The sequence below is a fragment of the Trifolium pratense genome, linkage group LG3, assembly GCF_020283565.1.
Source record: "Trifolium pratense cultivar HEN17-A07 linkage group LG3, ARS_RC_1.1, whole genome shotgun sequence".
Lineage (NCBI taxonomy): Eukaryota > Viridiplantae > Streptophyta > Magnoliopsida > Fabales > Fabaceae > Trifolium > Trifolium pratense.
This window is the reverse complement of record NC_060061.1, coordinates 37,188,824-37,215,218: the sequence shown is the minus strand read 5'-3', so window position 1 is coordinate 37,215,218 and position 26,395 is coordinate 37,188,824. Positions and strand designations below refer to the sequence as shown.

General features: G+C 34.4%; 3 protein-coding genes across 4 annotated transcripts; all 3 read left to right on the top strand.

The window, feature by feature from the left end:
* The first annotated feature begins 381 nt into the window (after window positions 1–381).
* LOC123914489 (GATA transcription factor 24-like) lies at window positions 382–6,896 on the top strand. 2 transcript variants are annotated; one of them, XM_045965686.1, is made up of 10 exons: window positions 382–871; window positions 2,706–2,792; window positions 2,874–3,007; window positions 4,125–4,223; window positions 4,327–4,438; window positions 4,990–5,049; window positions 5,794–5,859; window positions 5,941–6,015; window positions 6,147–6,224; window positions 6,463–6,896. In XM_045965686.1, the coding sequence occupies exons 1-10, from the start codon at window positions 617–619 to the stop codon at window positions 6,550–6,552; spliced, it is 1,056 nt and encodes a 351-aa protein (XP_045821642.1). In that variant the 5' UTR covers window positions 382–616; the 3' UTR covers window positions 6,553–6,896. The 2 variants fall into 2 exon arrangements, with proteins under 2 accessions (XP_045821642.1, XP_045821641.1); XM_045965685.1 differs by having other exon boundaries at window positions 412–871; window positions 5,794–6,015.
* Window positions 6,897–18,839: 11,943 nt separating this feature from the next.
* On the top strand, window positions 18,840–21,316 carry LOC123919036 (F-box protein At4g22280-like). The gene is made up of 3 exons (XM_045971259.1): window positions 18,840–20,030; window positions 20,185–20,490; window positions 21,050–21,316. The coding sequence occupies exons 1-2, from the start codon at window positions 19,101–19,103 to the stop codon at window positions 20,485–20,487; spliced, it is 1,233 nt and encodes a 410-aa protein (XP_045827215.1). The 5' UTR covers window positions 18,840–19,100; the 3' UTR covers window positions 20,488–20,490; window positions 21,050–21,316.
* Window positions 21,317–23,684: 2,368 nt separating this feature from the next.
* On the top strand, window positions 23,685–25,838 carry LOC123917608 (F-box/FBD/LRR-repeat protein At5g53840-like). The gene is made up of 3 exons (XM_045969376.1): window positions 23,685–24,741; window positions 24,834–25,136; window positions 25,561–25,838. Exons 1-2 carry the CDS (start codon window positions 23,803–23,805, stop codon window positions 25,131–25,133), a joined length of 1,239 nt encoding a protein of 412 aa, XP_045825332.1. The 5' UTR covers window positions 23,685–23,802; the 3' UTR covers window positions 25,134–25,136; window positions 25,561–25,838.
* The last annotated feature ends 557 nt before the right edge of the window (window positions 25,839–26,395 follow it).

Sequence of the window (26,395 nt, the reverse complement as noted above, 5' to 3'; positions counted from 1 at the left end):
AGTTGATTTTTGTTCTTACGTTTCGGTTGAACTCCAGGTATTAAGGTCCTAATCTTTTTTCAGTTATTTTCAAATCAGATCAAGCTGTGGTGGTTAATACGATTCATTTGGGAGAATAACACGCATATCAAACCCTAAGCGTCTACCAACACACACATCTCAAACCTCTCCTTCCCGAGATTAACTTATCTCCCTTTTCCAACTTTCGAAGAACTTCAATCATCTCGATATTAAACCTTATTTTAACTAATGATATAAAATGTACCGATTTGTCTCGTTTGATTTCGTAATTTAATCTAAAAAAAATGTTCATTCATCACCAAAAAAAAAATTATTTCCTGCGTTTCAAGATATAAACAAAAGTTGTCGGCAAAAATGAATGAATTTAATCCAAATCTTGTTTTAACATTTCTTTCTCGTGCATGAACAACAACAAGAAGCAATGCAAGAGAAACAAAATTCACAATTACACTAACGCCGTCAATCAAAATTTCACTAAACCTTCTCGAACCTTCCCAGACTTCTCCAATTGAATTTTGGAGTATAAGTTACTCTGATCGACGTATAAATCTTCAAAATTAGGGTTTCAACACAGAGCAACCACGCGGCCGAACTGATGGCGGAGCAACCACTTCCGATCGAGAATCCAGCAACTCCAGTTGTCGACGAAGACGACGACGGCGACGAGGACTACACCGGTGGTGATGAAACTATGGATGAATTGGAAGAGGAAACACCAAATGTTAATCCAGTGAACGTTTCAGCTGGTGCGAATCACGCCGACGTCGTTTTGCCTCCGACGCGTATTGGTGAACTCACTCTTTCTTTTGAAGGTCAGGTTTACGTCTTCCCCGATGTCACACCTCAGAAGGTAATTATTGTTAATCGCTTTCAATTATCATTATTATTTGGATTTGTTATGTTAATTGATATTTTTAGTTTAGTTTGTTGTTTTGTTAGCATAATTCATAACAATTAGTTTAGCTGAATTGGGGATATATCATATATGATTGGTTTGGTGATTGGGGTGGAAGAGTTAACGGGTGAAATGATAAGAAGGTCGAGAGTTTGATTATCACTCAGCAATGCTAATAACTACTATGTTTACATTGGTCGTTACAAAAAATTTCAGTTTAGTTGAATTGAACTGAACCCATGCATTCTTATTTGTTAAATTGTTTTTATGACTGTATATCAAGATGAAATGAAATGCTTAGAAACGTCCTGATTACCTATTAACTACTATGTTATTCATGTCAAACATAGACAGGGGGCGGATCTTTGTAGTGGCGGGTGGGTGCCATGGTACTGTTTTTTTTGTTTTGTTACAATGTTGTCACTTGTCAACGAGGATCGAACCTAGGACCTCATGCATGACACTTGTCAACTATTTTATATAATACTATGCTAGGCGTAAAATTTCATATAATCTGCATCTGTTGTAGTGGATGGCGATAATTAAAAACTCAATGCATTTCATTCAAAATAATATTTTATATATACTCTACTAGGAGTGAAATTTCATATAGTCCGCATCTGTCGTAGTGGATGGCGAGTCTTTTGTTGAACAAGAAGTCTCTACTTCGAGTCCTTGTGCCACTATTTTTTGTATTTTGTTAGTTTTATTAAAAAAAGGGCCTTCTGAGGTCTCGAACCCACACCTTGGAAGTAATATCGAACAAAAAGAATCACTGCACCAATTAAAAATTTGTTTCTTTTAATTGAAACTACTTTCCATATATTCTATGGCTTTTTGGCACCCGTAACAAAATCACTCAAGATCCACTTCTATAAGAGAGTGGAATAATGAGATTGTTGAGGTAAAGGTAGTAATGCCAAATGAATGATTCTCTCTGCTTGGCATGTGAGTTGCTTTTCTATTCATAAACAGATTTTTCTCATACTTAAAATCATGGTAGTTAATATCCCGATTTGAATTGTATGATTTTGCAATTTTGTGATTATGCCTGCCCTCAACAATTAAGAGTACACATAAATCCCATTTTCGCGGAATCGGGTGGAATCCCAATATGAATCGAAAATCTTACAATTTTGCGATTATGCTTGTCCTTAGTGATGAAGTGTACACACATAAATCTTCTTGGCCGCCATGCTTTTGTTTCATTTCCAAATGGCTTCAAACTCTCATGCTAATGAAAATAAATTTACATAAGTATTTCAAGTATGATTTACGATTTTCTTTGTCTTATGGAATTTTATACCATATATATGAACTTATATGCATATATTTGAGTTTTATGAATTTTGTATAATAGTACGATTAGTGTTACGATTGCATGATTTACGATTTGATGACGTGACAATAAATTAAGCGATCTGACATGAAAACCAATGGTCTAATTGCTGAGAGTCTTGAAAAATGGGGTGTTAAAATGAGTCGGGACCAAGCATATATAAATTCAAAAGATACAAGGGGCTGGGAGAGAACAATTTATGGTCAAAATCATGGTTTGATAAAAATTTATGAAACGGGGACCAAAATTGCGCAATTAAAAATTGGGGGTGTGGGACCAAAACTGCATTTAAGCCAATTTATTATCACTAATAGAAGATTGATAGAATGGAAAAATGAACCTATGTAGCATGTGGAACAAAATTCACATTTACTGCTTGACTCATCCAAAGGACAATGATTAAAGGTTTTGCAATTGAGGAACACTTGTTGATCAAAGTTTACATTGCAGGTTCAAGCTGTTTTGCTGCTTTTGGGAGGACGAGATGCACCAGCAGGCATCCCTAAAGTTGAACAACGATTTGATCAAAGTATCAAGGTAAAGTAGATATTGACTTAACAAGAACAATTTTATAACTTTTATTGTGTTTATGCTTGCATTGACTCTTGCAATATCTAGAGCATGGGCGATATTGCAAGGCATCCAAATCTTTCACAAAGAATAGCCTCCTTGGTCCGGTATCGCGAAAAACGCAAGGATAGATGTTTTGAAAAGAAAATTAGATACACCGTGAGAAAAGAAGTGGCAGAAAGGTAATTGATATTTTGTATTTATATGATTTTTATATTGGCCAAAATGTCAACTCCATCACTTTTGTGCACTTGTTTCTAAATAATATACCAGATAAGACTGTGAATCTGTGATTACAAATATAGAGTTTCGGTTTATATCCTCCTTTAACTTAACTTATAAGGAGATCGAGAAAATGAGTACCTCTGTTCTTTAAAATCTCTAGAATTATGCTCCAGTGATAAGTGGTTAAGCTCCAACACTATTGAACCTTCCCCCGCCCTGAAAAAGGAGTACTTAGTGATGAAAAGGTTTTTGAGACCAACTGGACAGACTTACTCTCAAATGTGTTATTAAACAATTGTGTCTTGTCACTGTAAAAGTTTGCGTTGTTAGTTTTGAAACTCAGCCGTTTACAATTATAGAAATATTACCTTACATAATACTTGAACCCTAAAGACTTCTCTCCTATTCAAGTTTTAGAATTATTTTCTTTTGAAATGATGTACTAGTATTTATGTAGCCAATCAAGCCTTACCTCACTAGGTGAGGTTGGCTACACAGCTTAATCGACCTGATAAGTCTTTATCAGAGACCAAATTAAAGCAAACCGAATTTCTTCTCACTTTACCAAACAGGATAATATTTTATTATTAATATTTTAAAGGATAATATTTTATTATTAATGAAAATTTAAACTCTAAACTTTTTCATGGAGAAGTATAGTTGATATCTTATCAATATTAACAACTTCAAATAAACTTACTACTTCTTAGTAAAGTACTGTATAATGTACTCTACAATGAACTTGATTGTCATATAGAGAATTGAGAATGTAAAAGAGGTTTCATGTTTGATCCAATTAAATTTGATTTTGTATTGAAGTATCACATTCACACTATGAAATCATAGACCTGACTTAATATTAGGTAGAGACAGATCAGTGACTAGATTTTGCAGCAGCTAAACTGCGGAGCAAGGGACATAATAATTCGTTGTTGTTGATAGTAACTCATTGGATTTTAACTTTTTGAAATCTGATACGATTATTGCCTCAGGTTTTGTTTGTTTTTAAATTGTTTATGTTTATTTCTACTTATAACTTTGGTTATGTTTTTTATCTCTTATATTTCTTGTTAGGATGCATCGGGAGAAGGGGCATTTTGCATCCTTGAAGCAAAGTCCTGGTTCCTCTGGTTCGTGTGCTGGTCAAGATGGCACTCCAAATCCTGAACCTTTGTGAGTTTTAAACATAGTGGTTCTTGTGTGTGTGTGAGAAAGAGAGATATATTTGTGAATATACCTAATTTTATTCAAAATCTTTTTATTTCTTGTCTTATAGACGTAAATGTACACATTGTGGAGTCAGCGAAAAACATACTCCTGCAATGCGTCGTGGGCCAGCTGGACCAAGAACTTTATGTAATGCATGTGGCCTCATGTGGGCCAACAAGGTTAGTCATTTTACTAACAAGTATGGTTTTGATGAAATGTTTGGTTCAGCTTTTGTACTTCATTTGAGGAACAACAGTAGCATATGTCTTTTCCAGTAGTTAGTTGGGGTTGGCTGCATAGGTCAAATGATGTTTTTGTGTTTTGTGCAGTAGTACTTTTTATTATATATATAAGCCACTTCCTAAAAATTATCAGCAACTGTTTTGGATTTCCTTAACTTCTACTACTATTTTGTCAAACTTGACTAAATTATTGTCATTCATTATCTTTCATGGAGCCACTTGTATGGGAGCTGCCTGGAGCTTTATAATTAATGCCCTTACGCCTTAGCAGCGGCAAAGTAGAGATGTTGTTTTCTGATTCTATGAATGTTGGTCACATATTTATGCTTCCTTATTACTTTGTATTTCTGATACCTATACTTGTATTTTTTATACCTATACTTTGTATTTCTGATACCTATACTTGTTTGTTGCATTCTCAATATCTTTTATGGTGTGCATCTTGCAAATATATTTATCTTTTCTGAGTCTGCTTCTTAACTCTGCAGGGGACACTCAGAGATCTCAGGAAGGGGGGAAGAAATCTTTCTGTTGAGCAAAGTGGTCTGGTATGTAAAATGGAGCATTTAATGTTTTCTTGATATTTATTCCTTGATTGGAAGCCAATTGCAAATGCTAAGTGGGATGAGCTATGCATGCACACAATTTTAATAATCAGTTTGAAATCAAATTTGGTGATGGATTCATTTAAACTATTGAGTTTGCAGTATCTTAGGTGTTTTTTGATAGGAAAGGAAACATAATATCTTATAGTGATGGGAAAATAAAATGAATTAGAGAATAGAGATAAGGAAAAAGAATACGACTAATTAAAGAATTCTGGCATGTATTTACAATTTGTATAATAAAAAATTTCAAGTTATATATTGGTAGTTACATTAAATGCCTTTTATTAACATTTCCAATTAAACTTTCATGAAAATGGAACAAATAAACTAATGGCCTGTTTAGGCTTTTGATTGTCACATAGATGGAAACACTTTACATTGACATGAAAATAAATTTCGGGTATTCTTTATGGAAGATTTATTATTATTTTTTTGACAAGGTGGAGGATTTGTTATTAAACATTGTAGTTAAGTTTAGTACAAGACTTTTAGTCCAAAAAAAAAAAAACTAGTACAAGACTTGGGTTTAAATTATACCTAACCTTAATATTAAAACATTTTTTCAAAACAAACCAATATATTTTTTAATAGCTCTGCCTGAAAGTCTTCGTGGCTTAAATTGTTAGTTCAGCTTAATTACATCGCAGTCCTAAAACGGCCTATCAACTTGAATGTAATTTGCAGGACCCTTCTATTGATGTCAAGCCTACTGTTCTTGAAGGGGAATTGTCAGTCATGGGAAATGAACAAGTAAATCTCTTTCACATATTGCAAATTCATTCTAATATCTGTAATTGTTCTATTTGCATAAAACTTTTATTGTATGTTCAGGGTATTTCTGAAAATCCTTCCAAGGCCATTGCTGCTGAAGGTTCAAATAATCATGCATTAAATCCAAGTGATGAGGTAGTTTTAAACTTGTTTTTCTTTATTCTTTTAATTCAATTTTGAGTGTTCAATCACCTTTTCTTGGGTATTGACAACACCAAAGCTTCTATGAATGGTTTACGATACTTGCCAAATGGGTATTTGTTCAGGAATTGCCTGAATCTGCAGAACACCTTACAAACACACTGCCATTGGTAATTGACCATTCTTCGGAAAATGATGAACAGGTATTCCTATTAAACTTCCTGTTTTACAATCTTTATCTAAATGACTGTTATTCACAACTCACATAACTATACCAGTGCTCCGTCCGTGTTCAAGTAGCCCCGCTTGAACTTTGCCAATGAAACTTGACATGGAGCTTCTGGTACATTTATAAACGCAAGAGTTATGTGAGTAAACTAGCATGATCTTCTATCAGATGCATTTGAGTTGCTTCTTACATGAGGCTCATTTGACCAACAGGAACCCCTGGTTGAGCTTTCGAATCCTTCAGATACAGGAACATCTAATCCTTCAGATACAGATATTGACATTCCCGGAAACTCTGATTAAAAGGTACAAGGTGATTCATAATGTGGGTGTCTTTAGACAATGATCTATTTGTAGGATATTCTCCATGTAGATATGGGATGCAGCCTTAGAAGCAATGATATGAGACAATTTGGAAAATTGGGTTATGACTGTATGTAACAGCCAAATGAAATGGTAATCCTACCAAGGGTGGAGAAGCTCTGCTCTTCCTCCAGCCTAACCATTAATTATTCTGAAATATAGATACTGGTAGAAGCATAAAAAATTGTTTGTATATATATTATTTGATGATCTTCCTTGAGTGTTTGGGCTCCTGTTAATGAAATGAAATAATAAAATGATGTCTGATTGCCCAACTGTGATAATTTCATTGAGATCAAAGCCTTGCTACCTTAAATTTATCCAAAGGATGGACCCCAAAAAACACCCTACCTTTATAACGTCCTCTACTTTAAGTAGCGGACGAAATTTTTCAAAAAGTTATCATTTTTATAACGTTCGCTACTTAAATAGCAGAAGGGTAAAATGGAAAATGTAACACCCCGAACTAACTACCCTTAAAAGACGTGATCTTAAAAACTTTTTAAAGATAAGTAGCCGGAGCGCTACGGAAAAACATTTTCAAAAACGATCGTGCACATGACACGAAACGTCGCAGCGGAAAACATTAAATAAAGAATTTTCAAAGCAATGAACAAAATAGTTCAAAAGATAAATCATTAGCATAAAACATAAGTTAAGATGTTCGCATCGATATACGACGGAATACAAACGATCCCCGACTCGATGTTACAACATACCAGAGCACTAATATACATCACAACCAAACTAACTTAACAAAACTATACAAAGGTAGCCTACACTAGCTCCTCACCAAAAGTGCTCCACACCAAAACGATCTGCAGCTAAAACTCGTCGAAAACCTCGACCTGAATACCTGAACCCCCAAAGGTCCAGCACATAACAAATATGTAGAGAGTTAGTAAACATAATCACATACATACGAATATAGAAACGCACCTATATTCAACCTATCACGTAATACTAACTCACACACATGCCTCGATAAGCAATACACCAGATAACACATACTCACAAATACACAACCAGATAGTTTCACGTCGTCTCGGACAACACAAAGAACTCACATAACACATAACACATAATTGCACATTTACTCAAATGCGACTAATGCCAAACATTCAATGTCATGCCAACCTAGACACGACTAATGCATGTGGTACCATCTTCTTTATCAAGGAACTTACCATTGATATTCTTCTTTATTGGACAAGTCCAATATCCTTCTTTATCAGACAAGTCTGATATCCCTAAATAATGCATGAATTTATGAATGCCATGCATTTACCAAACATATGATAATCACGTAGCACGAAGCTACAGCTCACTACATGGATAACATAATCCATTAAACTTCTTTATCAGACAAACTGATATTCTTCTTTATCGGACAACCCGATATACAAAAATACATATACTTCTTTGACATTTTATATAAATGCCATTACACAACACAATTATTAAACATATAATAATTCCAAACCAAAACGAAACCAAATACATGGATACACACACTTTACAAACATTAACAAAAATTGCTATCACAGAGCTGTTCGCTGAGCGAAGCCGTAGCGAACCCGTAGCGAACAACATCAGAGGGTTATAGGTACATGGCGAACAGGTAGCGAACTTGTAGCGAACATATTCGCTGAGCGAACAGGTAGCGAACCACACCAGAAAATATCTGTTCTTGAGTTTCTAAGGCGGTTTAACATCCAAATCCATCCAAAATACATTATAACATGTTATAAATGCATAACAAGTGATCAATCATGTATATACCATACATATATACATGTATTAACATTCAAAAACACCAAAACACATCACACATACAAAATCATGTCAATTTCTTGCAAAATAAGCAAAGTTGCATAAACATGCAAAACCATCATCAAACATATACATATTCCCTCCTAGATGTTCATTAAGCATACTAAGATGAAAAGACATGTTTATGATAAAGAAACTTCACCCAAACCCCAAAGAAATTGGATGAGAGAGTTTAGGAATGGAGGCTAGACACCTCCCCTCTCTTGGATCACCCAAGCTTATGCTTAACCACTCTCACCTTAGATTGAATGACGATTCTTGGCCTCTAAATCTCTTCTCCTTGCTCGTGTTCTTCTTGCCAAAACCCTAGCTTAGCTTGTTCTTGCTCCTAAGCTTACAACTTCTAAATTCTCATGAAAATGAATTGTGAGACTATTCATGGTTTTGACTTGCTACTTATACTACTCTCCAATGGTCTTGAACCAAGCCCAATGGCCTAAGCCCATTAAGCTCTCACACGCCCCAAGCCCACTAACACGACAAAGGTTTCGCTCACAAACTTATGTTCGCGATAAATAATTATAGGTCGCGTAAATAAATATTTAACACTAACCCAAAATATATGCAAATATATAAAATATCGATTTACTAAAAATCGGGTCGTTACAGAAAACACGTAGGGCACGCTAGAAACCGGTAGTGTGACTAAAGTAAATCTCCTTACAAATAGACATATTTCAAACTTCTGTAAATGTGTTGGAATTCTGAAAAGAATTTGGCCAAATACTTGCAAAATTGAAAACTGAAAGTCTGAAACACACATTTCATTCCTACTAATAACCTTAAACAGAAATTATTTAATAAAATAAAACTACCTTCGGACACAACTTTAAATAATATATATTTGGGCATACCCTCACAAATGAAAAAATTAAAAGAAAAATAAATCAGTCACATCATTTTATCTTTTAATTCTTTTCACTTGTGTCCAAATATTCATTATTTAGGGTTGTGCCCATATAAGTATTGCTCTTCTCAACACTCCTCCTTGGATTAGTAGCTATTGACACCAAGTTTCTCTCTCACGTTCTCATACCTTCCTTTTGAAAGAGCCTTTGTAAATATGTTTGTCAATTGATCTTGTGTCTTGTAAGATTGTAACAAGACTTCTGTAAGAAAAAAGAGCTTAATATTAAAATGCTTAGCCTTCCCATGAAAGATTAAATTGTTAGAGATTGCAATTGCTGCTTGATTATCTACAAACATCTTTGGTCGATTCTTGTTGAGCCATTTGTAGACCAGCTAGAATTGTTCTCAGCCATCAACTTTATTAACTGCTGCAGCAACAATGAATTTTGCTTCAGCAGTTGACTGTGCTACAATATCTTATTTCTTTGTAGACCAAGAAAACATTCCAGAACCAAATATAAAAAACAATAGCCTGATGCATTTTTCATATCATTCAATGATCCTCCCCAATCACTTAAAATAAATCCATTCTTGATTGTAATTGAACCATGCACCACAATCAAGACTTCCTTTGATATATTTGAGCATTCATTTAGCAGCTTAAAGATGCACTTTGTCTGCACAATATATGAATCTTGCGAGAAATCAGTCTCATCAACTTTTTTTGCATCATCTTCCTTGCATAGCTTCAATTTTAAAAACATCGGAGTATCCACATGTTTACAGCTCTCCGTCTGAAATTTCTTGAAAATCTCTTTTGGGATTCATTTTTCATTTGCAAACTGATGAGGTACTAAACTCATCAGTGCAGCTTTCAATTGCAATTGTGCCCTTTCCTTTAATTGAAATGCACTTTTTATTGCCGATTATGACTTTTGAAATGGCTGTTTTGTCCTACTCCTTGAACAACTCTTCGTCATAGGTCATATGATGGGTACACCCACAACCAAAACACCAACTTTCACCATGGTTTTTGGTGTCAAAACAGGTTGCTGCAAATAACTGCTCCTCATCATCTTGTTGATCAACCACTTAAGCTTCAGATTGAGGTTGTCTTTTGTTCTTGCAAATTTCTGCAATATATCCGAGCTGGTTGCATTTGTTGCAGCTTATATCAGGCCTCTTCCAACATCTAAAACGTTGATGATTTCTTATTCCATTGTTGGCATGGATGTTTATTCGTCTTCTCATTTTTAGCTTTACTACTCCATTTATTTGGAATTTTCCAAAGAAGAAAAACAACAGAATTTACCAATTAATTATGCAAATAAATTATTCTCAGAAGCAGAGACCTATTTAAGAGGCCCTAATCGGTGGTTTAGTCCAAAAATCCAAAGAATTGAAAATAGAACGCTTATAGCTGCCTCTTTGGCTCCCTCCTCTGCTTTCCCTCTCAATATTTTCACTCCTTCAAAACATGAATGAATACAACTGTTGACATTGTATTTTCTTCACCCCTTACCCTAATGTTCCATTCCGCCATCAGAACTCACAACTAAGTCACATTGGTGTTTTTCATTACCCAAATTCGCATTGGCATAATTTGTTTTTGCAAATCATCCATTGATCTGAAATCGGATGGTTATAATTAAAATTCATTAAATTTATTTTCTTCGATCTCAATCATTACTTTAGATCAGACTGTCCGAATCAATTATTGTGTCACACATCAACCACAGCAAATCTGATTCCAATAACTATAGTTTCGTGTTAATTAAGAAACTAATCAATGGTAGCACATGCTTTAACAAAGGCGGCCGCATCTTTATCTAGTTAGAATTCACCTTTTATTAATACAACATATTGTATCGATGACATTATTGCTAATGAGAATACTAAAATGTACCCCTTCCAAAAATAATAGTATTAGCTACGATATCTATGTTTTTTTTTTTTCTTGTAATGTTGACTCATTTGTAACAATTTTTGTGTGAAAAAAATAACATTTTTTTTTTTTGCGTGAAAAAAATAACTTTTTAATAAAGAATCAATCGTAGAAGTTTTTATCCTTTTGTTACACTTATTTTTTTAAAAAAAAATTGATAATCTTTTTTTTTTTGGTTACAAGGCTAATCAAAACAAAACAAAAAACAAAAAGAAAAAAGAAAAGGGAACTATTCTCTAAGGTAGAAAGTTCCAGTCGCGTCGCTTCGAAGAATGTCAAAGAAACCTTCTGGGGGAGATGCATGAATCGTGAGATCAGAATCTGAAGAGGCTCCAAGCTTGGCTAAGAAATCCGCAGTCCGCACAATTGTTTCCCTCTCTGAGAGTGTGGCAAAGGGTAATGTTCCTTTGAGATATCAACTCTTTGATGTCTTGAATCAACACAGCATAAACATGATATTTGATATTGGGACCTTTAAGGAGGTTGATGTAGTGGAGAGAATCGGAGTAGCAAACTAACTCATCAATAGACATATTTTTCGCCAAAGTGAGGCCCTGATAGATGGCAAATAACTCTGCGAGTAAAATGTCTGAGGATCCCTGAATGAAACCCGAGAAGCCTGACAAATAGTAGCCTGAGTCGTTTCTGATAACTCCTCCATAGCCGGCTCTAACAGGTGATCCGAGGCAACTTCCGTCAACATTGAGGATGACACCGGAGTAGTTACTGTTGTTCCATTTAACATGGATCTCTTCCGAAGTGGTTGTTGAGCGGGATGAGAAACAAGAGGTGAGGGTGGCAATCATACTATGAATATTAAAAGAGAGACGATTGATAGACCATGTCTCGTTTTGTAAACACATCAAATTTCGATGTCTCCAGGCCCACCAAATGCCAGCAGAGAAAGCGAAAACTTGAGAACCCGTGGAACCAAATTTGAGCCACTCGTGAGCATCCATAGGGATGAAAAAATCGGGGGTGATAAAACCAAGGTGGTGCCAAATGGGTCTAGAGAAATCACAATCCCGAACACAGTGTAGAAAAGTTTCTTCATGAGTACCACATCGAGGACAAGTAGAGGATGAGTTCATCTTACGATGGTGGATTAACGAGAGGGTGGGGACCGAGTTGTGGCAGGCTAGCCAATAAAGGAATTTGATCTTCTCGGGTAAGTGAAGCTTCCAAATCCAAGTCCAAGAAAAAGGGAGGGAGGAGGTGTTAGCTGAATCTTTTTGGGACAGGAGCCAACTATAACCGCTTTTGGCTGTATAAGATCCATTCTTGTTATTGGACCAAATAAAAGCATCTTCAATAGAGTCATTGAATCTGATCTGTAAATTGTTGATGAGATCGAAGGCTGGCGGAGGAAGCTGGGTGTAGAGGATCTGGGAATGAGGGTTGTCAGAGGTGAGTACGTCTCTGACAGTGAGGTGCAAATCATGGATGTCGACATATGGGACAATGGTCCCAAGGTAACCTAAGGAGCTCCAGGGGCTGAACCAGAAGGAGGAAGACCCCGAACCTGGCCGCCAAGAGAAACCGTCTTTTAAGATATTTTTAGCACAGATTATAGAAGACCAAGTGGGGGAGGCATTGGAAAGGCTATTGGTGTGAAGAAAGGCTGAACCTATGGTGTATTTTTTAGAGAGAAGGTTGACCCATAACTTATTTGAAGACTGCACCATGTCCCAAACGAGCTTTCCAAGGAGACAAATGTTGGCCTCCCTTGCTGGTCGGATTCCCAAGCCACCTTGAATCTTTGGTCGGGCAATTTTGTCCCACCCCACCAAATGAATTCCCTTATTGTTGGAGTCTCGCCAGATGAAGTTTCTTGTCGTTTGGTCAATGCTATCACATATACTTTGAGGAAGCCAAGAAACCTGCATGTAATAATTGGGGATGGAGGAAAGAACCGAAGAGGCGAGAGCCAATCTACCAGGCTTGTTTAAAAGACGATTCTTCTAAGAAGCGAGCCGAGATTGCATCTTATTGATGATGAAATGGAAGTCGCTACGCTTGGCTCTCCTCCCTTTAAGGATAGGGAAGCCAAGATACTTGTCAAGAGAAGTAGTGCTCCTTATGCCAGAGATTGAAGTAAGCTTATTAATTTTAGCTTGAGGAGTACCTGTAGAATAGAAAGCCCTGGATTTAGATAGATTAATCTTCAACCCCGAGGCATTGCTGAAACGCTCAAACAAATCGGTGATGAAGCGAATTTGAGAATTCTTGGCCTTAGTGAAAAGGAGGACGTCATCTGCAAAGAGGAGGTGAGACAAGCGAGGGCCGTTGTCGGAAATATGAACAGGGTGCCAAGCTCTTTGTTGAACGGCATCGTTGATGGCGACTGAGAGCTTTTCCATACAGAGGATAAAAAGATAAGGTGATAGAGGGTCGCCTTGTCTGAGACCATGTGCTGGCTTAAAAGGAGGCATTTTGTTACCATTCCAAAGGATAGAGTAAGTTGAGGAAGTAACACAATGCATGATAAGCCGAGTAGTGATATCCGGGAAGCCGAAATCTTCAAGGCAAGATTGAAGGAATTTCCAGTTAACATTATCAAAGGCTTTCTCAAGGTCAAGCTTGAAAGCAACATAACCTTTCTTTTTCTTTGATCGCCGCATGAAGTGAATGATTTCCTGTAAAACAATAGCATTATCAGCAGTACCTCTACCTGGCAGAAAACTGCTTTGGTAAGGGCCAATAATAGAATCAAGAAGAGGCCTGAGACGATGAACAAGAACTTTGGTGATGATCTTGTAGACAATGTTACACAAGCTTATCGGTCTGAAGTCTTTGAAAGTATTTGGGGGGTCGATTTTAGGAATGAGGGAGATCAAGGTTTCAGAAATGGTTGGATTGAAGTATCCTGATTGGAAGGCTGTTTTGACAAGATTAAAAATGTCGTCACCGACTATATGCCAATATTGTTTGAAGAAAATGCATTGGAAACCGTCGGGACCCAGAGCCTTGTAATTTTTTTTTTTTTTTTTTTTTAAATTTTTTATGACCATAATGTTAAAAAATTGATAATCTAAGATCATTATATTGAGAAGCAAATTTGATTATTAATATCCTGTATTTTCGCTTCTAAATTCTAATCAAATTTGATTTCACAACCCACTCTTTTTAATGAAATTTTAAAATTTAGAAAAAGATTAAGGTAAGTAAAACATATAAATTAATGCATTTTTTAAGCGAATTTGAATGTGTACTTTGGTATTGTTTAATTTAAAAGATGATGAACGAGACGAATAAGATGAATTTTTAAAATGTATGCTCCGAAGATAAGGATAAAGAAGATGAACATGTTGCTACCATCGATTTTTCTGAAATTAATTTTGGGTACATACGGAAACATCTATATAGTAAAAAAATATTAAAAAATTTATCTACTGGGTTCAAACCTCGTACACTCCACTTATTCACCTTGAATTTTTTAACCACTAGACTACTTGACAAAAAAAAAATTATGATCTTTCGGTTACTATTACTTTTTTATTTATTAACGGTAACCCTTATTTGCTCTATCCATATGTTTTGAACCGATTCTCCACTAACCCTAGCAAAACGTGAATGTGTCTCTACTCTTTACCTTATCATCCATCGTTCCAAATACATTTAACTGGTTGTTTGTTATAGCTTATTTTTAAAGAAAAGTCGCTTTTAGAAAAAAAAAATACTTTAAAAAATAATTCAAACCTGCTAAAAATAAAAAATTGATATTAGTAGCTTATTAAAAAATAGATTTTTTTAGAGAAAAGAGAAAATAAATGGTCAAAAGGTAGAGATGTTTTTTAGACAAAAATATCCTTACGTAAATTTTAATATTTCAATAATATCCTTTTGTTGCCCTAATTCTATATATATAACTTCCCACCTTAGACTGTTTCTGCTGTTTCTTCACCTTCTCTGAGAAGTGATCAGAACTGTGCCGATTTTGGTTTACACTATAAATTTTATTGTCATTTATAAAAACCGGGAAGGTGGTAATATTTTGGCAATTTAAGTGACATTAATGACTATTTTTCAAATATTTTTTAGGAGATTTAAGTATCAACCTTTGAATCCTTCAAAAATAAAAAAATGTATGGACCTTTGAAGTTAAAGTTTTTTTTTCTTTCTAAATTTTATTAAAAAATTAATTTAGTTGCATCCTCTATTGTTTAGATTCTCTTCTTAATTCCTAATCTGTTGAAGATCAAATTATCCTCCTTGCATAACTTGAAATCATTGAAAGTAAAAATGGAAGAACGTCTTCCATATGGAATTCGCATGAGACTCGTGGATGCAAGGTTACAGAAAGCATTTGAAGCAAGATCGAAACCATCTTCATACATACATAATAGAATAGTGAATTTCTTGCTTCAAAATTCACCCTTGGCAAAAGTTGACTTCATAGAATGCCCAATGCAAAAGAGATATTTATAATTGGTGTGTTCTTGTTACCTTCAATATTTTTTTTTGTCTTTCATGGTCTCTTATGTCATAATTAATTATTAGTGGAAAAATTGCAAATCATTTGAGTCAAGAAATAAATTGTACATTTTATTGATATGATTGTGTCTAGTCTCAACTTAAGTGGATGTTTTATAGCAAGGATTATATTGCTTATTGTTTTATTGATATTATTTGAAAATGTGTTTGTGCGTTTGTTGACATTATTACTTCTTTAATCATTTGTAGACTAGTACCAATTTAAATTAACTTCTAGCTATAAGCTGCCAACATAACATATGACAACATGCAACATGTAAAAAAATGAAGCTTTCTCAGCTCGTGTCCATTTGAATTGCATATAAGACCATTTTGAATTAGTATCTAGTTTACAGGAACAATGCAAATTAAACAATGCAACTAAAGCTGGATCATAATTGGACGGTCTGTGACGCTGACTGCACTAAATTCAGGTCCAATTTTATAAGAATATAAGTAAATGTAAATCTTGAAAATGATAAAAATATATTTTTTTTATTATAATTTGGAATTTTTTTTTGATATTTTTTTTTACTTATAAATTGAAAGAGAGGGAGTAATTGAGTAGTACGATGCCTCTATTTTTTTATTTTTTTTTATGTTGATTCATTTGTAATTTGTTTTTATAATTAGTTTGGAGATTAGTGCATTCACACAAATTTATTGATTTTTATTCAATATTTAAGTTCGTCGTGATATTAACATAAAATTTATTTAGAATAAAATATTTAAAAATTTACTATAAAAGTATTGTTAAAATATAATTAAGTTAATTACTATAAAAAATATTTATCCAATTTGATAGAAAAGGAAAAGTTGTTATATGTTAGATATGTTTTCTACGTATTCTTCGACATGAGCTATTATACATAAGGAATAAACTTATGTATGGTGTATAAACAAATCTCCACCATCAATTGAATCTAACAAATCTCCAAACGCACCACTTCCCACCCCCAAATCAACAACAGCAACCCCCGAACATCATCAGATTGTTTCGTAGTTATTTTTAAACTAAAATCATGCAAAAACCATTTTTGTTGTGGAATGGTTTCACATTAGATGTACTTAATTATGACAAAATCATTTTTACTGTGAAATGGTTTCAGATGGTTGTAATCCAAAACTATTTTGATGTGGAATGATTTTGTGTGTTATTTATGCATGGTGCACAAGGAATTCACTTATGCACCATAACCGCTCCGGTATTCTTCTAGAGTATTCTTCATCATATTTTGTTTGCATATTTGTTTTTTATTTCTTCCTATTTTTATGTGTATTATTCTTCTTTGACGTTTCTTCTTTTTTTTGTAGTAGTAAATATGCGATGATATTAGATTTTTATGTCTAATTTTTTATTGTAGGCATAACATTTTATTATGTATAAGTTCGCCTAATCTTTTTTTTTCCCCACGTATCTTCTTTTATTAGGTCTGCTATTTTTTTTATATAAATTATTACTACTCCCTCCGTTTTTTTAATGTCGTTTTTCGTCGGATTTAGCGTTTTTATTTAACTGATGTTTTGATATTTTAAGGATATGATTTGTCAATTATATTCATCGCCAATTACTCTTATTTTTTTCAATAAAACTAATTATTACTATATATTGGAAAAACTAAAGTTTTTTTTTTTTTTTGTATATAACATATTAAATTTTTGTTTTGTTTTGTAGATAATATATTAAATTTATTGGAAAAAGAAAGTGTGTGCAAAAAAATAAGAATTTATTAGTGAATTAAAATATGGGTATAATAGAAAGATAAGGTGCGAAAATCCACTTTCTTATTGGTGAATTAAAATAAGGGTATAATAGAAAGATAAGGTGCGAAAATCGACTTCCTTAATTTGGTGTTACAATTCTAAAAATACACTTTAAAAAAAAACTAATTTCAATACATATCTTTTGTCGTGGTTTATTATCCTATTTTTATGCGTAGATTTCTTTTTGGTAACTGATTTTTTTTTTTAGAACAAATTAATAGTAGCATGAACAACTTATGGCTTTGTACCTTTGGGTATTATTGGTAGAATTTGTCTGAAATCTCCGCCAAAATCAACAACTTTTCCACCGAAGGGAATGTGTTTATTTTTTTAATCAACAGACTTGAGAATATCTTTAAAAGTTTGATCAACAGCTTCGAAATAGTGTTTGTGCATAATTTGTGCTGCATCTTATATAATGAGCTTTGCTTTTTGTATTAATAGCGCCAAAAGACTTTTGGGAACTATTACATGTTGAAAACTCGTCAACATTTAGAGGAATACAAAAACTTGAATGTGCTATTCTACCACTAGGTATAAGCAATATTGCAGCTATCTCGCTTGAGACAACTGTTAAAACTATATCACCTTTTGACTGTAATGCGGCTGACATGATCCTCCAGATAAATGTCTTCCCTGTACCGCCATAACCATAAAGAAAATGACAAAGATCTTACATTTGTTTGTCAATCACATGCCTTGTTTTTTTAATCTATTTATGACTTTTTTAATCTTACCTAGCCAAATGATTCAGGATAAGAAAATGTAAGTTTGTTCGTAAAATAAAACACACAAAAATGTATGATTTGATGATTTGCTAGATTTCTAATTATCGGTTTTTAATTGTATAAACTTTGTAATGAAAATTGATGGTGCTTAATTGTCCTATGAAATCTTTCTTATTTGATTGATGATAATTGATTCCTCAATATGGATGTAAATTATTCCGCAAGAAATTTAATTGATTCATAACGTGAGTCATATTTAACACTTTGTGGACATAATTTTGATCACGATTGATCTACATGCCATAGTGGTTGAAATGTTGTATTTGCAATACAGGGATGCGGGTTTGAATTCTTGTCAAGATAAAGTTGTATTTTTTTTAATAAAAAACTGCAATATAAAAATGGAGGGGAAAAAAAATAGGTTTAGGGTTTGCTTGTTTATACAAGCTTATATTATAAGAGATAAGAGATTGATGTAAATTAATTCCACAAGAAATTTAATTGATTGATACTATGAATCAGATTTAACAATTTGTAAAAATAATTTTAATCACAATTGATATACACGCCAAATGTTGTATTGTAATAAAGTGGTGACTCAAGACAAACTTGTATTTTTTCTAATCACGGTGAAAAACATTTCTCTCCACTCAACTCAAAATCTAAAGTACAAACCCTAGACTAGTTGAATTTCACTGTTGCTATAATCCTTTGTCTGTTCTCCAAATTCATTACAAAATTTGAATCCGCTATCACAAGTTATGTCTTGTTTCTCAGATCAATTTTCTCTCCACCTTACCCCAATCAATTCACAATCCATTTTCTCATATCACGAGTTTTATTTGAATCTACTTCTATTGTTTTCTTTTTCTTCTACTGATTAGGTACTTTTCCCAATGTCTGATTCCGAGATAGTGGTTCCACCGGCGATGAAGAGAATCAAGCTCAACGACAGTGAAAATAAAGATAGACTCAGCCATTTACCTGATAGCGTTATCATTCACATACTCTCTTTTTTGAACACCAAGCTCGCAGTTCAAACTTGCATTTTGTCCAAAAAATGGAAACATTTCTGGAAACATCTTCCAAATATTACACTGCATTATGCAGATTTTGGGGCTTACGAAAAATTCGCCAGATTAGTGTCTAAGATTTTATCTCTCCGCGATTCCTCTATCTCGCTGCAGGCTTTTGATTTTAAGCATAGTAATGATCGTGTTGAGCCGGAGCTGGAAAAGATTCTGAATTATGCTATTTCACACAATGTCGAGAGGTTAGGACTTGATTTCTATGGTGACATTGGGCAAATTCCGTCCTCCATGTTTTCATGTTGGACTTTAACACATCTTAAGCTTTTTATTCACAATGGTGGTAGTGGGCGTGAAACACTGTTTCCAAAATCTGTCGATTTGCCGGCATTAACCAACTTGCAACTAGGGAATTTTGCATTTGGTGTTTATGATAATGACCGTGCTGAGCCATTTTCGACGTTTAAAAGGTTGAATAGTTTGCTCATTTCCAATTGTATTGTGAGCGGTTTTCCAAAAATTCTTTGTGTATCAAGTGTGACACTTGTCAATTTAACTTTGTATAATCAGATATACAACTCTTACAAAATTGATCTTTGTACACCAAGTCTTTGTAAGTTTGGTTTTATCGGTACTCCTTATCAGAAACTATCTGGGAGCAATGTTTCTTCTCTTAAACATGTAGATATTGATGCGGATATATTTTCACATTCTGAGGGCCCTCCTTTGTTTCTCTTTAGCTGGCTGCTAGAGTTTGTTAATATAGAATCGTTGATGGTCACCGCAACTACTCTTCAGGTACCTTAACATAGCATGTTTTGACACTAATGACCATTTTACAAATATTCCTTAGGAGATTTGAGCGCCTTCCCTTAAGTTAAAGATTTCTTTTTTATTTCTAATATTAATTTACTTGCATTAGACTAATTCACTTGCATCCCTCATTGCGTAGATTCTCTCCATATTTCCTAATGTGTTGAAGAATAGATTACCTTCCTTGCGTAAATTGAAGTCATTGAAAGTGAAAATGGAAGAACTTTCCGATAAGTTTCGCATGACACTGAGGAGTGTCCAGTTACGGAAAGCCATGTCACTAAGAGAAGCCGATAGGATAGAAAAAGCATTTAAAGCAGGATTGATACCTTCTTCACCCGTACCTGATGGAATAGTGAACTTCTTGCTTCAAAATTCACCCTTGGCAAAAGTTGACTTCATAGAATGCTCAAGGCAACCTGGTGAAGAGAGATCTTTATAATCGGTTTGTTTTTGTTTCCTTCTCTGTTTCTGATTTCCAAGGTTTCTGATTTTTTGAGGTCTGTTAGGTCACATAACTACTTATTAGTGGATAAATTAGAAGTTTCATTGGTAAAGAAATAAATTTACATGTATACTGACATGATTGTCTAGTCTCAACTTAAGTGGACACTCTATAGCAAGGGTTATATTGCATGTTAATACTCTGAAAATGTGTTTGTGCGCATTGTTTCTTTAATAATTCGCACTAACAATTTGAATTAACTTCTAGCTTATAAGCATTAGCTGCCAACATGTAAAAAAAAAGCTAGTGCGCATTTGAATCACATATAGGATCATATTGAATTAGTATCTAGTTTACATCGCAACTAAGATAGTTATTAGTTTTTTCAACTAACAAGAAATGTTCTTATAAATTTGTTGATTTTCATGGAAAGATTAAAGGAGGGAACTTATGAAATATTTAAGGTGCATACATGATACATTAATTTTAACTTGTACGTAAAAGTTTATTAAAAATTCCTGTCATTTAAAAGATTATCTCATTCTTTTTTCTTTTTCAGTAAGTGCTCGTTTAAACACTTGCACAATCTTACAGTTGTGTGGCGCACTGTGCTTAATGTTGATGGGAGTTACCCAAGTGATGTTGGTAGAGCGGGTTTTGGTGGCTTACAGTATTCTTTTCTGTATTATGGATCATATGCTTTGTTTATCATGTTATCTTAACGACTCTGTTAGTCTGTTATTCACAACTTGCACCACTGTACTGGTGCTCAAACTGAGTTCAAGTTGCCCCAATTGAACTTCACTTATGGAAACTTAAAATGGAACTTCTGGTACATTTGTAAAAGCAAATGAAAGAGTCTGTGTAGGTAGCATAAGTTTCTGTATATGATTCGTTTGATTTTGATTTCTTGCTACTTAGTTGCAGAGTCCGGCCAAGGAGTTGCAAGTTGAGCAACAACTTCAGACTTTTTTAAAAAAAAATTTGGCTTCATTTTTTTAATTAATTTTTAACTAATATTATTTATTTCAGGCCTCAGTATGATTTTGACATCAAATCCTTGCTCCTGAAATTTAGACTCTAGTTAGCTTTAATATATCAGTTTAGTGGTGTGCTAGTTCCCACATTTCCTGAAGTTTAGGCTTGTGCTGCTGGGTTGGTTTGGGTAAATATGTAATGAGGATGATGAGAGGTTTGCACTGTGGCTTTCTCCTAATTGTTTATCAGATGTAGATGTTTGTGGTCTTTTATATGCTATTCAGTTGGCGCCTGATTTGTGCGAACCAAGATCAGCTGTTGTAGACATTACACGCGGTTTCACATAGTTTTGCATATGATATCCAGTGATATAACACAAGGTCTCCCAAAAGCGGAACAAATATTCAAAATACGTTCGATTGATTCAATATCGATGAATCTAAAAAAAAGAATTGATGCTTGTAACAAGTGTATAACAAGATTTCAATATCAATGAATCTAAATTCTAAAATATCATCCATTGATCTAAAATTGAACGGATCTGATTACACATTCATTAAATTAATTTTCTTTTATCTCAACCATTAATTTAAATTAGACGGTTTGAATCAATCACTGTGTCATGCAGCAACGACAGCAAATCTGATTCCGATTTGGGGTGGATTTTTAGCTTGATTCTAAGGTGTGGTTGATGGTAGATTTCAAGCTCTTACTACTTTTGTCGTTGAATTTGGCACAATAATATTTGATTTGATTTTTTTTTTTGAAAAGGCAAAAAATGGAATGCAATAAATTAATCGAAAAATCTCCTCAACCAAGGTGTGCCGAGAAGACCACAAGAGTTTACATACTGTCACCAAAAACGGAATAATAACATGAATAACTAATCGATGCCCAAACAGGTAAATGAGCTCGACCACCAGCTACGATAGTTTGAAACTAAAGAAATGTTTGTTGACTTCAACCACCGATACGAATAAAGTTTGATCTTGTCCAACATTTGAGAGAGGGACGATTCTGAGTTTCTGAAACGTCTTTGATTTCTTTCGTTCCACACAACTCACACACATAAGAACTTCAAATTCGCGTATAAAAGCTTGCAATTGAGCTATTTTTACTTTCGTTGAGCCATGATATTTTCTTTTCATAGCTTCCCAAATATCTCTTGATGTTTCTCGTACAAGAATCGTTTCAAGAATTGAATGTTCTATAGACTGAAAAAGATAATACTTTACCTTCAAGTCTCTGAGTTTACTTGTTGCCGCAGCTGCTCTGCGGTGGCATTCGCCAGAGCCACCATGAGTCCTTCCTCAATTAAAGACCAGTACTCTTTCGATCGTAGTAAATTCTCCATCAACATAGCCCAATGTTCGTAATGACCATCAGATTTCGGTATTTGTGGTTGCGCAAAATTGGAATTCTCCATCATGAGTGATCGGAGAAGAAAGAAATCACGCGGTAAAAAATGGTTGAAACTAACTTTGTGAAAAACTGCAGTTTTTACTTCAGGAGGCAGATCTTTGGGATAAACCTTATACCACTTGTTAGGGAAAGTGTGATCCTTACTTTATTAACAACCAACAAGTGCCTTATATAGGCAAGTACAAGTTACAACACAAAACACAAACTAACACACTTAAGGCTCGCTTAGCCAATACTAATACAAAAACAATGCAAGATATTTTTTTGAGGCACAATGCAGGATACTTAAACTAGCTAAACATAAATAGCCACCCAAACCCATTTTCGAACTTGGTTATATCAAAATTACATTTTACCAAGTCATTAGTGAGAAATTTGGGTATTATGTTATAGTTCATGAGTTCGATTCTCAGTTCATTATAAACAAAAAAAAGAAAAGAAAAACTTAGGTCAAGTAGCATACATCCTTTTAACGAATTGTTTTCCACTTAAATAAATAAAATGTTAATAATTTATTTTTAAACTCGGTATCCGGCCCTGAGATCGACTAATCCGAGGGGACCAATCCCACCGCCCACTTGCAGGGGCCAGATTTTTTTTTTTTCTTTCACCGTATGGACTAGTCCACCGAAATTGTCATCATAGAGAATTAAACCTGGGACTTTGAGAGAAGCATTCTCCAAGGGTCGAAGTGAACACCACTAGAACAACCCTAGTATAAACCCTAGCAAACGTGAAAGTTAACTCTTGCAGCATTTCATCGTTTCTATTCTTCACTCACTCCACCATTCCAAACTCACAACTCGCCAGGTATCATATTCCTTTCCAACTTTCTATGTTTTCCCCATTGTTTATCCAATGCACTTTATCTAATATGATTGTTTCTCTATCTCTGATTTGGTAGTTTTCTGAATGTCTATTTCCGCTTCTGAGATGATTCTTCCGGCAACGAAAAAGAATGTTAAACTCAGCGTTAGTGAAAACCAAGACAGACTCAGCGACTTACCCGATTGTGTTATCCTTCACATACTCTCGTTTTTGAACGCCAAACAAGCCGTTCAAACTTGCGTTTTATCAATAAGATATGAAAATCTCTGGAAACGTATTCCTGTTCTTATATTAGATTCTTCAGAGTCAAACTTTCGAACTCTAAAGATATTCACCGAATTCGTATCTAACGTTTTGTCTCATCGCGATTCATCGATTTCACTGCAGACTCTCAATTTTAAGCGTAAACATGGTCGCTTGGAGCCTCAGATAATTAGAAATATCGTGGATTATGCTCTTTCGCACAATGTCCAACAGTTAGGACTTTGTTTCAATGGCAACACTGTGCAAACTCTTCCCAGCATGTTTTCGTCTCAGAGTTTAACACATCTTAATCTTTCGATTTACCCTAGTGGAGGGTATCATGCATGGTTTCCAAAATCTTTCAATTTGCCGGCATTAACCAACTTGCGACTAGAGAATTTTATATTTTATATTGGTGATGATGATAGGGCCGAGCCATTTTCGATCTTTAACCGGTTGAATAATTTGTGCATTTGCAATTGTGCAATGTTGCACGGAAAAATTCTTTGTATATCAAGTGTGACACTAGTCAATTTAACTATACATAGTCTGTATTTAAACTACTACAAAATTGATCTATGTACTCCAAGTCTTTGTACGTTAGTTTTTACCGGTACTCCTTTTCAGAAACTCTATGGCAGCAATGTTTCTTCTCTTAAGCATGTAGACATTCATGCAGAAGTAAAGCAATATCATGAGAAGTCTCCTTTACTTCTATCTAGATGGCTGCGGGAGTTTGCTAATATAAAATCGTTAACAGTCTCTGCAACTACTCTTCAGGCACGTTAACTTAGCATGTTTTGAGACTATATTTAATTTCATGCATCGTTTGAGACTATTAGACTAATTCACTTGCATCGTTTACTGCTCAGGTTCTCTCCTTAATTCCTAATCTGTCGCAGATTAGTCCACCTTCCTTGGGTAACTTGAAGTCATTGAAAGTGAAAATGGAAGAACTTACACCTGGATTTCGCATGACACTGTTGGATGCCAAGTTATACAATGCAGAGTCAAAGAATGAAAGAAAAAGATTACGTAAAAAATTTAAAGAAGAAGGATCGGGATCACTCATACCTGATGGAATAGTGAACTTCTTGCTTCAAAATTCGCCATCAGCAGAAGTTGAATTTATAGATTGCACAAACCAACCTCCTAGAGCAATAGATTTATAATTGGTTTGATTTTTTTCTTTCTTCTCTGTTTCAGTTTCCCGAGGTCGCCTTAGTGTTACTTTATTATCAATTGATAAATGCAAGTCTTTTGGATAAACAGATAGTAAGTTGTTATTCCCAAAATAAAATAAAATCGTGCATATATACTGACATAAATTGTAGTCCATCTAAAATCACATATAGGACCATTTTGAATTAGTACCTAGCTTCTAGGAACTTTGCAACTGAGATAAGTATTAGTTATTCAGAACACCACCATTGTAGTTGCTGAATTCAGGTTGCTCCACTTGAACTTTACTTATGGAACTTGAAATGAATCGTTTGGTACATTTGTAAATGCAAGTTCAAGAGTCTGCGTTGGTGATATTAGTTTTTGTATTATTCATTTGACTTCTTGCTTCTTACATGAGCCACATTTGATTTACAGGAGCCTGGTTGAAGTTTGCAATCTTCAGACAATGGTCCCTTTGTACTTTGTAGGATATTGTTCGTGTTCTAGCGGGATGCAGCTTTAGAAGCAATATACTAAACGATTGGGGAAGCAATATACTGATTAGAAAGTGTAAAGAGCTTTTGATGTTCCAGCCTAACATTAATGAGTATGTATATGTATAATATTGATGCTGCAGGGTTGAAGTGGAAAATTTTATTTATTTATTGTGTTATGTTATTTGATGATCTTCCTTGCTGAATGAATTTTGGAGATTAAACTTTGGTGATTGATATGTTATGCCATACAAAGGAGGCACCTCTAGTTTGAATATCTTTCATGTGGAATAATTTGAATATCAGTTTTGTAGTATGCTTGTTTCAAATTTGATGACATTTTAAGCCTGTGCTAACTTGGTGAGAACATTTGGATTTGTCATAGGAATGGACTTGTTTCAAACTCTTGTATGTTTTGATCCAAAACTAAGGGTGCGTTTGATCTGTTAAAGGGTAAGTACTAGACAGAATAACACAACACATAGTAGAACCATTAATTGTTTATCAGATGAGAGGTTTGCACTGTGGCTTTCTCCTAATTGTTTATCAGATGTAGATGTTTGTGGTCTTTTATATGCTATTCAGTTGGCGCCTGATTTGTGCGGACCAAGATCAGCTGTTGTAGACATTACACACGGTTTCACAGTTTTGCATACGATATCATTCATTGATCTAAAATTGAACGGTTTGATTATACATATTCATTAAATTAATTTTCTTTGATGGCAGCCATTAATTTAAATTTGACGGTTTGAATCAATCACTGTGTCTTGCAG